Source organism: Syngnathus floridae, chromosome 11 (genome assembly GCF_059516105.1).
Source record: "Syngnathus floridae isolate MCC-2025c chromosome 11, RoL_Sflo_1.0, whole genome shotgun sequence".
Lineage (NCBI taxonomy): Eukaryota > Metazoa > Chordata > Actinopteri > Syngnathiformes > Syngnathidae > Syngnathus > Syngnathus floridae.
In genome coordinates this window covers 7,195,958-7,216,518 of record NC_142423.1, presented here as the reverse complement: position 1 = coordinate 7,216,518, position 20,561 = coordinate 7,195,958, and the positions used below count along the sequence as shown (strand labels likewise).

The 20,561-nt window shown below is 42.8% G+C and overlaps 1 protein-coding gene and 1 non-coding gene across 3 annotated transcripts; both read right to left on the bottom strand.

Annotated features, from left to right (window-relative positions):
* Nucleotides 1-181: 181 nt before the first annotated feature.
* Nucleotides 182-19,928, bottom strand: grm2a (glutamate receptor, metabotropic 2a). Of its 2 annotated transcripts, XM_088390294.1 has the most exons (7): nt 19,649-19,928; nt 19,277-19,542; nt 12,646-13,394; nt 4,853-5,690; nt 3,379-4,436; nt 701-878; nt 182-597 (listed from the first exon to the last, which is right to left on the bottom strand). In XM_088390294.1, the coding sequence occupies exons 3-7, from the start codon at nt 13,171-13,173 to the stop codon at nt 524-526; spliced, it is 2,676 nt and encodes an 891-aa protein (XP_088246420.1). In that variant the 5' UTR covers nt 13,174-13,394; nt 19,277-19,542; nt 19,649-19,928; the 3' UTR covers nt 182-523. The 2 variants fall into 2 exon arrangements, with proteins under 2 accessions (XP_088246420.1, XP_088246419.1); XM_088390293.1 differs by having other exon boundaries at nt 19,277-19,928.
* On the bottom strand, nt 5,915-5,997 carry trnal-uaa (transfer RNA leucine (anticodon UAA)). Its single transcript has one exon. It is a non-coding gene; the product is annotated as a tRNA-Leu (tRNA).
* Nucleotides 19,929-20,561: the final 633 nt, after the last annotated feature.

Below are 20,561 nucleotides of genomic sequence, written 5' to 3'. Positions count from 1 at the left end.
TTGTGTGTTTATATTGAGAGAAAAGGGCTGTTGAATGTGCACAAATTAAATTATGCATATTGTCATAGCATTCTTTGATGGCAATCAAATCTATTACGTTTGGCTATTACATTAAGTTCTCCTAAGAAAACACAAACAATGTTCATGACTTATCCAAATAGACTACAAGGGAAATCTCATATTAATTTAAAAAAACACATTTTATTTACATAAATTACAAGAAAGCACAAACTGTTCACCAAAATCTACATGAAAAACATCCTGTATATAATACATTTAACGGATTCACGACCATTGTTGCAGTAAAAACGAGGGCAATACTCTATGTAACCTTTATTGGCATTAATTCACTCACTAATTTATTTGAATCGAAAAACAGAAGAAAATAATTGGGACATTGTACTCACAGCACTTTGAGGACAACAAAGTCAGGACAATGGTCCTCTTTTAATATCTGAGACACCTGTTTGAGGACAAGTAGTTAGGTATCTAATGGTTTACATCGCTGGGCAGAAGATGATCTTCACAAGGAAGATGTCGTGGAGTCCACCACCTCTCGCCCATTACACACCGTTGGAACAACGTTGGACACCGATGCTGCAAAACAAAGACACAGAAGCACAGATTGATACAGACACGTCTTTCCCTAATTGATTAATTGAAACTTTATTGATCCCCGGCCATCAATTGTGCCACACACCTTGAGAGAAACTGGAGCCGGGGCCAGTGGTGACGCTGAAGCGGGTGGTGGCCACCCTGAGAGTGCTGACATTCTTCTGCGGCTGGAATAGGATGATGTGGACTTTAGGAGCAAAGAGGCAGCCTAGGACAACCGACCCGCTCAAACTGACCGAGATGCACATCGTAGTGGTCTGCACCTGTAAACACACGGTCAAATTCACTTATTAGAATACCATTGGCACTACCATAAAAATATACAATTGTGTATATCTGTGGTCATTATTTTGACACTCTGATTTGAGTGATTTGAATTAGGTACAATTTATGCAATAGATACTGACATACGTGGAATATTTGGACATTAATGTTATTTACTTATAAAGATATGTACACAAGAGACTGCAAAGGCGAAGTGGTCCCTTCTCAGATCAGAATCTATTTTGAATATTCCCGTATACTGAACTGCATTGGAACGACTTTTGGGTGACTAATTCACAAATGTTGCGTAGGAAGAGGACAGCAACGTTCTGTTGGAGACGCCTCCTGCTGGAGGATAAAAACGTGTAAAACACGTCTATGCCAGTTTCACACATTTGAAAGTATGATTTTTATGTCACAAAAGCAGCTCTGCTGGGCTCAGTATAAAACATGTATTCGTCTCTTTTCACTGATTTTTTTGTGGTGTGGTTATTGAAAAGCTTTTGAGATGAACCAGCAAGCCAGTCTATAAAGCCGGTATGGACTTTGAATTTTATAGTTGGTTTGGCTTTCTAAGTGTGGAGGTCAAAACAAATCATGTCTCCATTTGTCAATGGTAAACCTTGATTTGTATATATATATATATATATATATATATATATATATATATATATATATATATATATATATATATATATATATATATATATATTTTAATCTTAGCGATACATTTGTGCAATGTACTCATACTGCTTTTGGGCAAACAAGAGCTGCAGGATTTCTTCCTGCGGTTGACCCCGTTTGAAGCTCCATTTCCGAGTGCAAGATTCTGTAACATGTCAGGAGTTATACTTCTGTCCTTCCCGTCAGCCCTCGGTGTGATCACGGAGGCGCCGTCTGTGACTGTGAGTGTTTAATCAGTTGTGTTTGCTGCCAAGATGAGATGACCAGGCCTGGCATAAGAGGGGAGACCTTTCTCCCTCGGGGGCGCGGAGAGCAGCTTCAATATTTCATATGATAATCAGATGAGCTATTCATGGCTCAGTGGATTGTATTTAATTTATGTTAACATTTCATGACAGACCAGAGTCAAATTTTTCCCCTCGCTGGAGATTTGCATCAGGGTGTGACAACAATTTGAGAAGCGGTATTAAACTCAGGAAACACTAGTAATGTTTGAATACAGCCGACTCTATGCTTCACTTATTATTTATTGGTCAAATTGGTGTCTGATGAGCTCACTCTGGATGCAAGTACCGCACGCTGCCAGCAGGGGCGGAGCATCTCACGGTGGTCCCAGGACGGAGGGCACAGCTGGGGCGCAGCATTCTTGTCTTTCACACTCCATTCCACACAGCAATGTGCAGGGACACAGTGGGACATCCAGTTCCCTTTCTGCCCTCGCAGTCCTGCCAGTCTTTCTCTTTGTTTCTGCAGAGGCTGTTGTGTCAAGGGAGTCCACATCTACCCCCTTGCCTCCCTGATGTCGCAATGTCTTCCGATCCCAGGGGCAAATAGTCAGACAATTTTGCTCACTGATTTTTCTGACAGTCTATCAATTTGGTTTATATGGCGCGTGCTAGCTTAAGTACAATGTTTGGTTTGTAATATTCCATGAATTCCAGGATTAGCCACTAGGGGTGTTAGAATATTCCATCCATCCATCCATCCATCCATCCATCCATCCATCCATCCATCCATCCATCCATCCATCCATCCATCCATCCATCCATCCATCCATCCATCCATCCATCCATCCATCCATTTTCTGTCCCGCTTTGTCCATGTCAGAGAAATTACTTAACAAGTAACATTTTGAAGGAAAACTACCATTATGTAGTTTATATAGAATGGTTTATACGACTCTGAATAAAAAAAACCCAATAATTATGAATTACTCCAAAACGTTTTACGCCGTTAAGGTAATAAACATTAATTTAAAAAAAGAATACTTCAAGATAGGGGGTAGTAAAATATAAACAACTGGCAGTGTCGCTGCATAAATGTTCACACCCTCTTGTAACTGGGGAATTGCGTGTGTTAATAACCAACCACTCACATCTAAATTTAGGTTTAATGGGAGTCAGCACACAGCTGCCTCTATTTAAAGCACTTCTGATAACCCCAGGTACAATTCTAATGTGTTAGTCGGCTTTTCCCTGCCCCCTTTCCCCCCACTTGCTTTCAAGCAAAAGCCTAAAGGCATTGTGCAAAGATTAACTTGTATTGAAACTGTTCCCAATCCTCTCCATCTATTCTGAGGCTCTCTGCAGATCACGACTTTAGCTTTAAGATTGGATGGGGAAAAAAAACGACGGAAAGCCTATTAGATCAGCGGCATGAATCAGAGAAAATTCAAACGGTGGCAAGTATGTGTTAAGTCTCATTTCACATGAGTTCAAATCCGATTGATGAATTCTGAACATCACCAGAGCCCAGGGTGTGTACACTTTTGCAACCACATGTTCTCAAGACATGGACATTATTGTCATAACTCACCCTGTAGTCACTGGCGGTGACGTAGAAAATGGGCTGAAACGCCAGCCAGATGATGCAGGTTGTATACATGGTGAAGCCAATGAACTTGGCTTCGTTGAAGTTTTCGGGGCACTTGCGGGTCTTGAAGGCGTAAACCGTGCAGAGGATGATGAGGATGCAGTTGTAGGTGAGCGACATGAGCATGCTGGAGTCTTTGCTGTTACACTTGAGGGTGACGACATCTCTCTTCTCCGGACTCACTTCCTTTCTTACCCCTGGAGCTTCTACGAGCAGCCAGACTATCACCACCACCAATTGGCAGGAGATCAAACCTCCGCAGATGGCCACCTGTGAGGCCGGGCTGATAAATCGCGGCCGCTGGGCCCCGCCTTTAACCCCGTTGAAGATCCGAGCGATGCGATTGGTCTTGGTCAGGAGGGCTGAGTAGCACACGGCAAAGGAGGTTCCCAAGCCCAGGCGGCGTAGCGTGCAAACCGCCGTGGAAGGTTTGGCGATGTAAATGAAAGTCATTGTATAGCACATCAGCACTCCCATCAGGAGAATGTAGGAGAGCTCACGTCCACTGGCTTTCACCACGGGTGTCTCGTTGTGTTTGAGGAAGAGGCCAATGACGAATAGCGTGCACATCATGCCCAGACAGGAAATGCTGACGGGCCCGATGGCCCAGGCATCTTCCCAGCGGATGTACTCCTCGGGTAGGTCGTAGCAACCTGTCAGATTAGCCAGAGGCCACTGTCCGAAGCTGCAGTCAGCGCACGTGAACTCATCCTGCAAGTATTGGTAAGACTGACACGGGATGCAGATCCAGCAGCACACGTCTCCGGGCTGCATACTCTTCACCTCGTTCTTCCTGCAAGGATCGCTACACTGCGAGGTGGGGGCGCCAGCCCAGGGGATGAGGCTGGTGTTGAGGATCAGGTTCTGAGCCCAGTAGCCCACCTTGCGATAGCTGTAGCGTCCGCCCACCTTGTGATAGTGGAAGATGTTGTAGCGGCCGAAGCTGTCTCCGAAGGAGTCAAAGCGGACAAAATTATCGGTATCTGGCGGACGGAATGGTGCTGTTGGAAATAAATGGAGAGGATGTTAAAATACAGATAAGACATCGTAAAAAGCACTGGACAATGTCAACAACATGCGGCCTTTCCCACTATTTATATATTCATTCTTTGTTCATTCATCGGTTCAGTTGTTGGTTCAGTCGTTCGTTCGTTAGTTACTTAGTTCGTTCATTTGTCTCTTTGTTATTTAGTCGTTCTTTCTTTCGTTCAATCATTTGTTCATTTGTCAGGTAGTTCGTTCATTTGTCCGTTCGTCTATTCATTCATTGTTTCTTTTGTTCGTTTGTTCGTTCATTCAGTCATTCTTTCTTTCATTTTATCATACCACTATAAACGCAGAAAACTAAATATTCTTGCATTAGAATGGATGAAGAACAAAACCCACATTCCTATTGGTCAATGAAGACTTCACTCACCCTCAAACTTGGTCTTGAGGATATAGTCTCTGTAAAACTTCCTGCCATTGCCAGGCTTAAGAGCATCGCAGACCTTGGTGGAGTTTGGGCACAAGGCCTGCCTCATGTTGTGCAACGCGGTGGCCATCGCATAAACTGCATTCACCACAAACATAATTTTGGATTCAGGTTGAAACGGAGCCTCCCGCAGCGAGTGCTTCCCGCAGCTTAAATCATGAAGGCTGCACTGGAATTGGTTCTCCCAGAACTCTCTGAACCAAGGATTCCTGGTGTTGTTGTACGGGTGGAGAGCCGTGAAGTAGTCATTAAACTGCGGGATCTGATAGGAGGCCAGCTCGATGGTGAAAGCGCCGTCCGCAACGGCTTCGCTGCCCCTCACCACACTCTCCTGTGCCCCCCATCCATCGCTGGCCACCCAGGTGAAGGTGACGTTCATGCGGTTGGCCGCCACCAGGAGCTCGCGGGCGTCTTCGCTGCGCGTAAACATGATGACCACCTTGGCGTTGGACTTCTGCTGCAGGGAGCGGATCACGTTCTCGTAGCTCCAGCGACTCATGGAACGGCTCACCTTGGCCGAAGTGGCGATGCAGATGTGGCGGGCTCGAGCCTCCTGTTGAAAGGCGTCGATACCCGTCTCGCCGTAATCGCCTTCCGACGCCACCGTCGATACGTACGTCCAGTTAAAGTAACGGAGGATTTCGGCTATCGCCTTAGCCTGGAAGAAATCTGGGGGCACGGTACGGGCGAAGTAGTCGTAGCGAGTCTTGTCGCTGAGTTTGGCACTGGTGGAGGCATAACTGATCTGAGGGATCTGAAAGAGGCGTAGCAAGTTGGCCACCTGGAAAAAAAAAAAAGGATGATAACATGAATATACTGCTATATAATTGCTTGCTAGGTCAAATTAAGACACCCAAAAAGGTGGAACTCGTGTGTTGCACAGAGAAGAACACATGCTGGGGTATTGAGAACAAAGTTGCACTCTGACGGAGTTATAATTTGGCATGAAACCACATTTCCAAAGATTGGGCCCTAACAGAAGGATTACTGTTGCTGAAAAATTACTACCAGGAGTGGGGTTCGAACCCACGCGGACAATTGTCCATTGGATCTTAAGTCCAACGCCTTAACCACTCGGCCATCCTGGTGATGAAAGAAACATAGTCTGTTATTTGTCCCAAAAAGTTATTGTAGTGAACAGCCAGCCGGATAACTCAGTCTTGTGTCCACTATTTCTTGACAGCATCTTCTAATTGTCAACCAAAGTGAGTGACGATGGAGGCCACACCGAACAGAATTTGCTGTAAAACTGCAAACCCTGTCAGAAAGTTCCCGCTACACTTTGGAAAGAAGACATAAGTCGGCGGAAAGGATGACGGTGGAAAGGTTTGAGAGTGAAGCAGAATAAAACAGTCATGAAAGTTTGAATATTCTGACTTCAAGGTTTTGTCAGGGCTGCGACAACTTGGACAGCGTGCAAAAGAAGTGACAGACTAGTTTTTGCTCCAGGCAACTCTGAACGCCCAAGGGCAGCTACGCTCATTTAAAGGAAAAGAAAATCTGGTTGGGATTCAAGTAGTGGCTCATTTTCACTCGTATAGTAAAAGCAATCAGGTCAAATACCGTAATGGCATCTGTGAAACTGCTTGCACATAAAAAATGATTATCCATCCAAACACATTATAAAGCACAATATATTTTGTGATGCACATTAAAGTTCAAACTATAACTAACAGGAACCAACAAATAGAAGTCTCCATTGCACAAGCGGACATTCTTGAGTATGTCTTAGATGCATTAGATGGCTCTAGACGTTTATGCAGGAGATGAGAGATGAATATCAAATGAGTCAATCTTGCCAAAATTTCCAGGCCTCAACATTTGTTGGGAGGTTCAGCACACACACACAAAAAGGATATGAACTCCCGGAGTCCGGTTTCCATCATTATCATAAGCAATTTAGGGCTATTTCGGTCTCATCCGAGACATTTCAACTGAAATGAAAATATAGATTGCCGCAACGCACGAGTGCACATTTCGCATCAGTTCAAAGGTGAGGAAGTCAGGCCAGATGAAGAATGCGTATGGCTTAATAATGACGTTTCCGTGGAAAATGGTATTTTTCTTCAAACAGCCTTGGCAGCATTTCTCAACATGTGGCAAAGCAGCTGGCAGCGGTGAACCTGTTCTCTACAAACTCTTATCCGGAGTGGCACCCCCTTACCCTACACACATGTACAAACACACACACAAGTCATGAAAAATTGCATAGGAATCCTTTTCAAATGACCGTAGTGACCAAATGGAGTTGCTTTTTAGGTTGACTTAATAGATAATTTAAAGCCTCTTCATTTTTCCTCTAGGATGTTTCACTACATGCTGACTGAACGGTAGGAGACTTTACATGAATTAATAACTCTTCAGAATTTGCTGTGATGGACTTTTTTTCCTTTTTACTTCCTGTGTAATGTGTGGACACATTCTGGCTTTTATGGTTTGTTAGCACAAAGGCAGTCGGAAGGCTGGGAGGGAAGTTTTAGTTGGATTTAAATCCACTTTAAGATGAGATGGTTAACATAAGTGACTTTGAATTATTGGTTGCACATTTACTTTTTGCTTTGGTTTTTTTTTATTGGGTTTTTTTCTGTCATTGTTTTAGTTTGTTTTGTCTTAGTCTGTATTTAAATGTTTGAGCCCCCATGTAGCTGGATGAATCTCCAATTGAAAGAGAGGAAGGAAGGAAGGAAGGAAGGAAGGAAGGAAGGAAGGAAGGAAGGAAGGAAGGAAGGAAGGAAGGAAGGAAGGAAGGAAGGAAGGAAGGATATAAAGTAAACCATGCTATATGCTAAATGTGCTGACTTGGCACCTTGTGTCAAAGGCCATGAGCAACTACCTGTTACAAGTTAAGCTTTTTTTGGGGCTTTGTGATGTAAAAGAAGCAGAATACTGACAAAATCTCCTGTAGGGATGTGATGATCTTTTCAACATGAAAAAGCCATCCGTTCCTCCCAGGAGACCCGAGCCGAAGACGTAAGTAAGACATTTATATGACCCAAGTGGTGCGTTCTGACACACAAATTCCAATGAAGGAGAACACGTCAGTCGTCATTGGTTGTTTTTTTTTCTTTTTTTTTGCAGTTGCCTGGTAACTTGTTAGCGCCACAGAATGAGGATGTTTTTGATCAACCGCAGCCGCTTCATTCTGCCAGATGAAGAGCATCTCATCTACCGCAGTCGTCTTTCACAGCCCACATTGAATGGAGCAGCCTTTCATACTCCAACATGCATTGAGCGCTTCCATTAATTTTCAAGGTCAGCTATTCGGATCTGACGCGTGCAAAGTTCGCGGGTTCTGCCTGTACCAAACCGACATCTGAAGGTTTTGATTGGTAAATGACATATCGGGAAATATTCAATGATCATATATAACGCAAGTGCACGAATAGAGACGTCTTCGAAGCCACTGAATAATCCAATCATATTTGAATTATTTATAATTTCACAAGCACATTCTTTACTTTTAACCATGAATAATTAATTTTCACTGGGCGGCTTTACTGATACGTTTGATCACTGTTATTCTTTCTTGGCCTGAAATTGGCACATTTGGCTGATGAGATCGGTATTCACGTCTATCGGCACACGGAGACGAGTCTATAAAAACGGCCGGTGCTGCATGAATGAAAAGACAATGCTAGGCTCATAAATGTAGTTGATTATCCTGTGCCTATATTTGGGATGAAAATGTCAAGAAGTGCATCCGTGTCAGGTACTTTGTCTTTGGCTTAAGGCCGTACGAACCCGAGGATGTCCGATTTCGTCCGTTGCAGAATCTTTTTGAATATCTCGGTCTCAATAATCAAATAAGCTACAATGGAAATAAATAACACAATTATGAACTTAGCTGTTGTTGCATCTGAACAACTTTTTTTTTTAACTTGAGTTGAACTGACCTTTACCAGCGGGAAAAATAATGAATATTTAGCTATTTGGCATTCCAGAAGTGTGCGTCTAATTTGCCCTGGTGATTATAATTTTTTTTTTCTTTTTGCCCGGAGGCACGCTTTTGCGGCCTTTATTAGTGAGTCATACTTAGTATTGCAGCTCACTATGGGGGTAAAGAAAAAAAAAAAGGGTGGATTTGCTCCAGCGTATGGAAATCAAAAGGCGGGCTTGAGGCTAATGTTCCTGGACTGAACTATGGAATACATCTGATTAACTCACGCCTTCAGGACGAAGATCCCTAAATGAGGAAAATGCTGATGAAATACTGACAGTATGTCGGACATCTTGATAGAGGAAAGTATTTTCTTTTTTTTATGTAATATCGGTATGCAAACAACCGGCTGAATATTTTGCGCTTCACACCTGCTTTTTAAATGGAGGAGAGGATTTTCATTGGAGAGTCATTAAAAGATCCCAGATGGCTTCACAGAGTTCTTTAAAAAAAGAAGCATGCTTTGATTGTCAAATGGCTTGACGCCACGTGATGACGGGTGACTCTTCCTCCATCTCATTGCCTCCATGTCTGGCCGTCACAAGTGTTTCTGGATTCTCACAATGTCTCAATATCTTCCACGCGCATCTCTGCCAAAGTACCAGACAGCCCGGCTGCAACCACAGATGGAGAAGACAGCAACTTCCCGGCGAGAATATCGCACAACTCGGGCTCCGCACGCAACTCCGTCTGTAGCGAGGCCTGCAGCCAGCGCCGCCTCCGGAGCTGCGATTGTCACACCGGTGGCATGGCAACATGCTCCTTTTTTTGTGAAAGATTTAGAAAGCACTTGCTACCTGTCAGTTCAGATTGCTCCCACCATGTCACCATGGTGATCAGGCTCTTTTTAAATGATGGTTAAATTGCAGTAGAGTTGCCTGATCCTTACACGCTAATTGACTTAATAAAACTGCAGCGAAATCTTCCCTCAGTATCATCAAACATGTACAAATATAATTCTGAGCAACAAAATATGGCCCGCGGGCCAAATGTGGCCCTTGGTGTAATTATATTTAGCCTGCAAAGACAAATTGTGCATTGACTTTTTCTCAATACAGTTGTGAAATACAAATACAATACAAATTGTCTTCACTTTTATAAAATAGAGAGGTTGCTACTTTCATCTTTTTAAAAATTGGAACAGTTTTTACTAGTCTCTGATTCCAAAACTAGTTAGTTAGTCATGAGTTTGTTGTGTAGTCTATACTGTATACAATATGAGACGTTCATACATTTATTTAGGTTGACAGTAATAATGGCCCTCCTAAGGAAACTATGACTACAATGTGGCCTGCGACAAAAACGAGTTTGATACAGGACAGGGAATGATACAGATCCAACAATTGCTGGGCACAAATACCCCCAACATACCCCAGGCGCTGACAATACGCCACGGCGCTGCCTGCAGCGTACATTTGGCGCTGTGCCCAGACACCTGAACAGGTAGAGTGGTATAAAAAATGGACGGATACTTTCTGGCTGCCACTTCTCAAAATATCTGTTGTTTCTCATACAGGCAGGCTACCTGTGCTCTTGCCAGTTCTATCGCATGTATAAAAAAAAAAAAAAAAACTCGCTTGAGTTTTTTGAGTTTTTTTTTTTACTAAACAAATGAAGTTACAAGTGAATGAACAATGAACAAGTGAATAAAAAAAAAAAACTCATCGTGACTGAGTGAAAATAAAGAAGGCCATCCACGGCGGAAAGGGGAACAGTATCCCGCGGTGCTATCCTGATCATCAGGAAGATTCACCGGGAAGGTCAGGCAGACCTGAGGCTCATAATAGTACATCCATAAATTACAACAAGACAAGGGCATTCTCTAAGGACCCCCAGATACAGGGTCTCACTAAAATTACACCTCGTTCATCAACTCCAAACTGTCGTTTACATCAGGAATCCATTTTTGGTGCTCTGGATTCTCTTCCTACATCATTTCCCAGGAGGCTTCCTATCTGTACAACGTATCATCGTGCTCCTATGTAGGTTTTCTTTATTTCTTTTGTGACCCAAAATATTTGTTTTACAACTGTGGAAAAAAAAAAAAAAAGCTTTTGTCAAAGAATAGCTCCAAGGAGTTTACGTGGCTATATGAGGAAACAATTGATGGCTGACGTACTGATGGAGCTTCACAGTGATAAATATGGCGCGGTTATATATTGGCTCTGACATGTTCTCCTGGCCTCTGTTGTCAAAAAAATAAAACTATCTGCAGTTTCTCGACCTTTGACCACTGAAGTTCAGTCATCCATGAGCCCAAGGGAAGAGTTCAACATTTGAATTTAAAAAAAAAAATGCCTTGGCTGGACGAGATGTTTTGTTTGAACAAATAAATGCCTCATCCTAAAAAGACGCCTTCCACATTTCCACCAAATGGATTTGGATTATTTAGTTATGATTTACTATGCCACACCCTTCATGAATTCATTAGCCTTTCCACTCTGTACTCTAGGTCAGCATATCAGATGAGCTCTCTCGTATAAAATCGTAGTAGCAGAAGAGTATGCGGCTCACCACTAAATTCTACTGAGAAAAAAAAAAAAGAACCCCACAGCATTTTTTATTTAACATGGCTTTTGTTTTTCCTCACATATTGCAGCGCAAGAGGCTGGTTTGGCTACTATGGGGAAAATTTTAAATATAGCGTATTTGATCAAATCTAGCTAGCTATAGCTAGCTATAAAATGTGTTTATTTAGCTAGAATATATTTTGCAACATTGAGGAAACAAAGGGGGACGATTCGGCCTCTCATTGCATTCCATTGCATTTCAAACATGGCTATAAGGTTCATTCTTTGAGGATGTTATTTACGCCCAACATTATTTCAAGCCAAGTGAAGCCTACATGATCAGCTGAGGCAGAAGACGTGGGCCTCCTCTGCTTGAAGTTCACGCTAGATCTGTGCATATTTACTCAAGCGAGCTTCTACGTGACATGCCGTCCCTTCTCACAATGAGCCGAGATCACAAACATAATAGAGCGCCCAAGACTGGAGACCCAATTAGCAGAGCTTTCATCGCATCAGCGCGAGAGAGCCGAGCGGGGCGCCGCCGCCGCCTCCGAGAGTAAATCTGCCGTCACTAGTCATCCTGTCAGCCAAATCTGCGCACAACATCTGCAGCATGTCAGCCTCTGACAGCGCTTCAGCTCAAGTGTGAATTACCGGGAAAGAAAATGGCATGCTCCAAATCAGATCAGGTAAACAGATCCTCCCTGTGAAACGGATGGACATTACCAACCAGTGTAACATCTCGCTAGGTGTAATCACAGATGCTACTTTAGTGCAAATAGGCACTCTTAGGATCATCCATCATGGTCTCTTTTCTTACTATCGCTACAGAGCCAGTGGTAAAAGCTACTTGCTACGCTTCACTGATCACAATCTGAATCATCTTTATAGGCCAAGTATGTAAAAACACAAGGAACTCGTCTCTGGTTTTCCGAGCCACACCAACAATCATCAAACAACGAAAACAAGATTTAGGATGGATACTTAAAGATGCGAAATCAGCCATCGCAATTCATCTCAGGCTTGATGAATCACGTTGCACGTGCTAAATGACTCGATTTGCATAGACTACACACAATTAACTGCAGTAATTTAGTGTTTTTGGCAGGCAGATGCAATCCTGGTTGTGCCTGGGTAATCAATTTCTACATCTGTTCGGGAGTGCAAATAAGCTTGTAGTGAATCTCGCCTTGTAAAAGTATGGAGTAAAAATATTTTGACTGGCAAATGCATTCGAATGTACTTCATTCATTCCTAGAATTTCATTAACCCCAAACACACACACATACCTGAATGGAAACATCGCTGTACGATCCTCCTATAACTCCAGAGATGGCCAACGGGACTTCATCATGGATGGCGTAGGATCCGTCGGGGCACGTGTACTCACTGTCGTCCACTTTGGTGAGTGAAGCCCTGACAAACTCCAGCGACTGCTCCAGAGCGTACGTGTCCTTGGAGCACGTGTCCAATATATGAGCTCCTAAATGAATCCCGGGCAAGATGCGCTCATCCCTGTTGATTTCATCGAGAGCGAGCAGCATGGCCTCCAGTCGCTGGATTCCTCGCTGAGCGTTGATCTTCCCGCAGTCCTCGGCGGCCTCACCTTTCTGGTGCACGGGGAAGAGACCGCCGATCATCAGATCTCCTTCCAGCGTGATCTCTTTTTTGGAGTCTGTGTTGTAACCAACCACAGGCAAACCCTTAGAAGCCCGGGCCAACAGAGTCACGCATATGACCAAGGGGACCATGTGGGACAGCCAGAGGGGTCGGGGCACAGGGCGCACCACCAACACTGGGGAGCTACCCAGAGACATATCCCTGGTCAGAGCAAAGTGCTGACTCAGCTTTTTTTGGGGGGCGGGGGTCAGCGTTTGATTTGCTTTAGATGTGGCAGGCTCTGAAGAAGAACACAGCGAGGCACAACGGCACCAGATCTCACAGCAGCACCAGTGTTTTTATTCTGACTGAGGCCATTGAAAGCATCGGTGGGATCCACTTGCTCAGTCTCCTCCTCTGTGCTTTTTGAGATTACAGCCTGGAGATCAAACGGAGAGAAAGTCACTCACAGTCTCAGATGCAACACAACAATTTCTTTGTCTTATTGTGGCTGTGGGGACCCCGTGAGCCATTGCGTGAGCAAGGTTAGCGAGGGTGGGAAGAGAGGAAAAATTAAGGCAGTAGATGAAAATAAATTATTATATTGAATATTTTTATACTAAGCACTGGCTTGTGAGCCAGGCCAGATTTTTCAGAGATTTTTTTTCCCGCATTTCCCACCCATCACCTATAGGAAACATATTGTAAATGTTTATCAGTGTTTTTTTTTTTTTAAAGAGAAAAATATTTTGTTTAATTTTGCAAACTTCACAAGATATCAAGGGTTGCTTATCAGGCAACAAACTGTTATTGATATTGTCCGAAACGTTTTATGTCTTCAGGCCAACATGCCATCAGAAAAAAACATACTGCCTTGGTGAAGACATTAATGAGCACTAAAAATTCTTAACAACCCATAAAGATGCCCCTCTGGTCCATTTAGGACTCCATGGTAACACTCAAACAAATTCTAATCTTTCCTTAATCCCCAATGCAAAAATAAATGTCAAAGCGCAACAAGTGTCTGATTAGCTTAGTCGCTTTTTAGCAACCATTACGAAAACCAGAGTGGTGAATTCCGGCTGAGTATATCTCCTCAAACTAAACATTCTTTTATGTGCTATTTCAAGCTTTAGTGCATCAGTGTTATGTTGGGAGCAAAAGCAGATCCTGTTAATACACTGCAGAGGCGAAGGGTTATTGTTCTTTGTCTCCGCTTTTTTTTGCCTGGGTTGCCCAAAGTCCCAGAGGCTTAATCAAGCAAGAGGTTGACTGTGGGTAAAGTTTTTATCGGAGTAAATCATTGAGCCAAAAGGATTTGTACCATACCCAGAGTCTCAACAAATCAACTTGACAAGACGTGCAAATAATTAACTGCATTGAAGTCATCAAGGTTGCTAAAAATGCGAATGAATCATTGCAAAACACAGTAAGCTTATACATTAAAACGAAATAAAAACTCTCAGTAGGAGTTAAGACTGCAGACAAGATTCTTTTGGGGTTTCCTCTGTTTTTCCTGTCTTCCTCCATCCCTCTCCTCCCTCTGCTCGTTGTTTCCATGGAAACTTGCCGGGAGTTGGAGAGGGTGAAGCGCAAAGTGGAATGCAGACCAAGACAAGTTGGTGTGTCTGGCCATGCATGGTGCTCGGTCCTCTGGGGGAACTGGCGAGCGAGCGTACGGCGTGTCGACTGCCCCTACTCGCCCCTTGTCTTGGCTTCACGTCTGCTGTCATTAAAGGAAAAACTATCGGCATCACATATGCTTGTGTTTGCTTTTGTTATCTGTACATGGATTTGGAGAGATATTCTTCCTGTCACCGGGTCTCCTCCACATGGTTGGTTGGTTACGATATCATAAACCAAAAAAGCCACACAAGGCGACATGTCAATGTCAAATGCTGGTCAGGACTGCATTCATGATTTCATACTCTCTCAACTTGAGTTGAGCGGAACAAACAAACAACACCGGCGGGGAAGCACAGACCAGAAGAATACTTCTTGCCCGGCAGCCCACATGCAACTTTTAATGAAAAATGAGAGGTGGCATGTTGCATTAGACACAAAGTGTGGATGTCAGATGTTTCATTTGCTCCCTCAGCAGCTTGTCAACAAGTGGAGCGGTTGACGGCGTAAATGGGTCAAGTCACTTCGACTTCCCTCGAATACAAAAGCACCAGCAGACGGGAGCGCCGGCGTTGTTACACAAGAAGACTTTTTCATGTTGCAGAATGCGCACTGCAGTTCACCAAAGTACGAAGCTTTGCCTCATTAGACGCACAGGCGGGCAAACAAAAACTTGGGAGATTGTTGACAAAAACGTTTCCTTTTTTTTGTTTTTACACACTGTATGTAACAAGACAACAAAGGTAATGTTGTGAGTCGCTACAAAGCCTCAAGAAACAATGGTGGCAAACAGATTTGTGGCTGTCACATTTGCAGCCTCCTTCCCAAATGTCGACAGCCCCAGGAGGCCTCCGAGCTCACCAGTGGATTCTTTTTCTCTTTGCTGTCTTTGTTCACTCCCACGTCTGTGCTCTTTTAATATTTTTCTCTTTAGTGTTCTTTCAAAGAATAGAGAGAGAGAGGGAGAGAGAGAGAGAGAGAGAGAGAGAGAGAGAGAGTTGTAATTTCACATGTAGCTGTGGCTAAAAAGCGAAGCGTGGAGAGTCTCTGTTGTCGTTGAAATGCCTGAGTGTAGGCAATGATTATTAAGAATCTCTCTCATTTCCTCTTGCCTCTTTCCTTATACACAATTTCAGTTGCCTGCCCAAAAGCCGCTAACATTTTTGATGCTTGCTGAACTACACTGTTTTCCAGCAACACTGAATGAAATAAAACAATAGCCTTGTTACAACTCCACAAACATCACAGGCAACCTTCCCGGGTCTCATATTTTGCCTTTTTGAATGAATTTTTACAAAATTTCTGCTAAGCTCCACTCAGTTACTAACACACAGCCAGTTGTTCATTGTTACTTTTACAAGCTTATGAGTTCAATAAAACATAAGATGCTGGTTGCACATATACATTTAAGATGTAATATCCAACCAAGGATTATTGCCTGCTCCTTTTTTTTCCCTCTCCTTTTCTCCTCCTGTGTGACCGTCTTTACTTTCTTCAGCAGATGGCCTTTTTTAATTCAGGTGCATAAATCCCGGCAGCCTCTTCCACACTTCAAGCCAGACTGTGTGAAGGAATGGCAAAAGTGTGTGTGTGTGTGTGTGTGTGTGTGTGTGTGTGTGTGTGTGTGTGTGTGTGTGTGTGTGTGTGTGTGTGTGCGTGTGTGTGTGTGTGTGTGTGTTTGGGCAAAAGAAAAAGAGTAGAGAAACAAAGCAGCAGAAGCAGCATGTGGGCGGAAAAAAGGAGATGAAGAATATTGAGGTAAGGGTTTGAGAAAGACGGCATTCAGATTTGATTCTTATTTCGGAATATTCATATTAACAAGGTCAGTTGTAGCATAATGTACAGCTTTATCACATGCGGAAAGTGGAAAGAGTCACAAGTAGGACCTCCCAAAAATCACATTGTACGCATGCAGACAGAAAGACTTGTTTTGAGTGGGCGCGTGGGTTAGTGGAGCTTGTTAGTAGCAAGGGCAGATGAACGACTTGCCGCTGTTGCCGACATCACACTCAAATATAAATGTCACAGAAGATATGAAGCTGAAACACTGTCATAATTGAAATGTTTGCATGTGGACTCAAACTGGGTCAACCAATTCACACCCAATGATGCTCTCATTATGCAAACAGTATATATAATTTCTCCTTGACATACGATTAAACCTCTTTAGTTCCCATGAAAAGATACTACATGAATTCAAGTTATTTATTATCACAGGCTGATTACAAAATAAGAGCACTTGAGGATTTGAAATGATGTATTATTAAAAATGTAATATATGTAATGTATTAAGTTAAAACTCAAGGCCACATTATGCTTCAAGTTGTTGCAAGTACAGTGGCCCCAGTGGGTCAAAAAGTGAAAAGCCGTCAAATAAAAAGCAAAACCGACTGATTGTGACACTTTTCAAGAGATATATTAACATAAACTATTCTCCGCATAAATCACCTTGGAGGTGTCAAGTTTATTCCGTGCCGCCTGCTGCCACTGATCATCAAAACTAGAAAGCGCCTCCCGAAAAATAACGCGTCTGACCTTTCGTAATAAGGCCAAAGATACAATTAGCGACGAGGACCTTCAAGTTGAAACTGTGTCATCACACATCTGCACCTGGTTGCCATGGTAGCCAAAGTATTTCAGGACAATTTAACCAATCCCACACTGCTGCCCCTCCCCCAGCATTCCCCACCTGGAAAAAAGGGGGAATCCCTTGCATGCGTTCTTTTCCTCCTCCCAGGAGCCCCATTTCACCTTCCTCATCAAACATTCATCCTCTGGCTGTGTCTCGCACTGATCATTACTGCAGAAAGTGGCACAAACTGTGTGATGGATGGACGGCACTTTTGTTTCTGAGAGACGCACACTTTTTATTGTCTTTTGCCTTTTTGTTGTTTTGCATAATTCATCATCCCTCTGCTAAACTAATCAATAGAAATGATGTTCCAGGGAGTTACTGTAAGGTATTTTTATTTTTTGGCGATATCATTTAGAATTCCAGCAATAAGCTATTTTTTTTTTATTGGATTATCAAGATTTTGTTACGCTGTCAATGTTACAGTGCTTTACATTTTATTACCATTTTCATTGTAGACATTTTGAAATGGTTAAGCAAAGCCATAAAAGTATAGCTTGACAGTTCAGTCTGGGTGTTGTATTGTGCAAATATGGTCACTGTAGATTTGCTAAAATAAAAAATCTAATATGTGTCTTGCAGTAAAGTTTAAAATCGTCTATGAGTGATTCTCAAGGTAGGTGGTGTGTGGGCTCCCTCTATTGGTACAGCATCATGGAACTAAAAGTTCTTTCATTTAAAATGTGCAGTGATAGTTCAGTTGTATTTAACTTTTAAGTACAATACATTTTTACTCAATATTTCATCACTGTTTTCAAGTAGCAATTTGATTTAATTTGTACGCAATACATTTTGAATTATTATCATCTTGAATTTTTGAATCATTTGAATTATTTAGCTATTTCAGTCGTGCTTCCTTCATTTTGTATTCCATCGGTATTTCAATGAGGTGGTATGCTTGGTGTGAAACGTTTGATCTGCTTAATATCATTCATTGTTAAATTTGACAGTTGTGAGCACAAGGGAAGGAATTAGATGAAAACTTTGCACGCACATAACGAGACGTAGTCATTCAGTGTCAGCACACGCATTACTTTGAATCCGACAGACTATATATAGGAGGTCATTCATCTGAAGATTTTGGCGCCTTTACATCTCACTACACATCTCACCTATATGTTTGTTCACTCTTTTCTTTTCAGGCATCATGTACTCACTGAAACTAATTTCCCCTTCATTTATTTTTACAGAATGCACATAAGAGCACGAACAAGCTTGTATATTAATGTAAGGATCTGTCATTGACGACGGCAGATGTTCCGTGGGCATCAGGTGCACAATGGAGCAATAAACACACACGTGCACTCAAGTGGAGCTCAGTGACTACTAGAACAACACATCATTGTATGAAAAGCCACACATAAATGTACAAAATCAGCCCAAATAGAAGCTGCTTTCAAGTCAACTCCACATGTTGCAACTAAAGTGACTCCAAATAAACAGTATGAGAGACATTTCTTTCCAGGTGAGTGATCCTTCAAGCCAAACTCAAATGTAACAGGTGACAAGGAGTGAGGTGTTTTAACATTATGATAGGCGGGAGCGCACACTCTTCTTCACATATTTTAATAATTCACCATTATCACCTTCTTCATGAAGCTTGTCATCACTCTACACATCCTTTGGGTTTTTATTTCTTTATGAATCAGAAAATATATATTATTTGCTTAGCAGTGGCATTTTCAGGCTTGATGTGCACTTTAAACCTGATAATCATTTTTGATATGTGTTCCGTTTTATTAAATGGGAAGATGATGATTGATTTTATGAGTATTAACTATTCAGCTGTGAGCATCAAGAAATATTGTTTATTAGTTTGTCTTTTTCCACTGCAACAAAAAAAAGTCCTATATTTTTGTAAAGATCTTAACTAAAAGCATAATTAAATCGATTATGCGTTTAGTGTGTGTGGTTGAATCCACCCGCAAATAAATCCCCAATCTCCGCAGTCCTAAATATGTATTGTGTGCGTCATGAGAGGGTGTGAAGAAGCTTCACCAAGAAACCGAACTTGGACTAAGCTAAGAGAAAGATAACATTGGCATGCATCCATAGAGACTTCTTACCTGTGTGGGCTTCCTCAGCTTCCAGCGGGCTGGACGTGCAGCGCAGATCCGGCGCACATCGTCCGGAGCGCTCTCGAACGTGCGGAGCGAATGAAAAGGTGGAAAGAAGGAAGGCGGGCTAAGTTGAGAGAAAGAGGCGCGTCTGGCTGCGCCGCTGTCCGTGGTGCTGCACACGAGAGCCGCCCAAGCTCCTGCAGACTCCTCCGCTCCTCCGAAGTCACATTTCACCCTCGACCCGCAGCGCAATCGACGCCCACATCATTGATCTGACAGTAAGGGGAGGGGGGGGGAGCCTTTTAAATAATAAAGTGCGAGTTGGGAATTGACTTTTTTTTTTATAATTTATATATTGCGCAAATTGGAAAATTCTACCTGTTACTCCACGAGGTGCTGAAATGATCACTTAGACAAAAGCGAGCCCGACTGCAGAGTCCACCCAGCAAGGTTGATGCAGTGGACAAATCATCATTCTAGGTGCAAACTAGGTTGTGGTGTAACATTTAAAGCTCAGAGCAACCACAATGTGTTTGCATCAAGATGTTGACTTGCAAAGCAGAAAATCTTAAGGAGCCGCACTCTATTTGTGCAGGCGAGATAGAAAAGACGGTCTCTTTGGAGACTGCTCATTTTTAATTTGGTCTCCACAAACACGTTGTGACACGTCACGGGAGAGTGTGAGGTCAGTCCCAGATGGCCCCGGTGCACGTCTCCCCCCCCCCCCCCCCCCCTCCTGCCAAAAAAACAAACGTCGCAAGAAGTGGCTTCACATACGCAGTCTGAAAAGCACACGTCGGCTTCCTTCGCTTTCTCCAGCAGAGATCTAATGAGATTAATATTTAACATCCCAGGGAGGCAATCATCTTCGTGCCCTGGAAGCTCGAAGACAGCCCAGTGAGTTTCACTATTAATTAAATCACTTGTTGGCCCACTATGTCATCAGCGCCTCTCCCAGACTGACTTTCATGTTTAGCCTCAGGCCAAACTGGACTCAAGTGTGGAGGACATGTAGTGAGGAGGACACGCATGAGGACACTTTGTGTGGAAAATACAGAAAGAGGACATGTGATGAAGTGATTAATGAGGACATATAGTGAGGATATATTGTCTAGCGGACGGGAACACATTTATAGAGACAATCTGGAGCTGAAGGGTATCATGAAGTGTGCAAAGCGTGTGTGGATTACATATTGAAAATGTACATTGGTGCCTTGAGATATACGTGAACTGACTTCCAAGCCTTTCAAGTATTTCAGCTTTTTTTTTTTTTTCTTTTTAAATTTTGAAA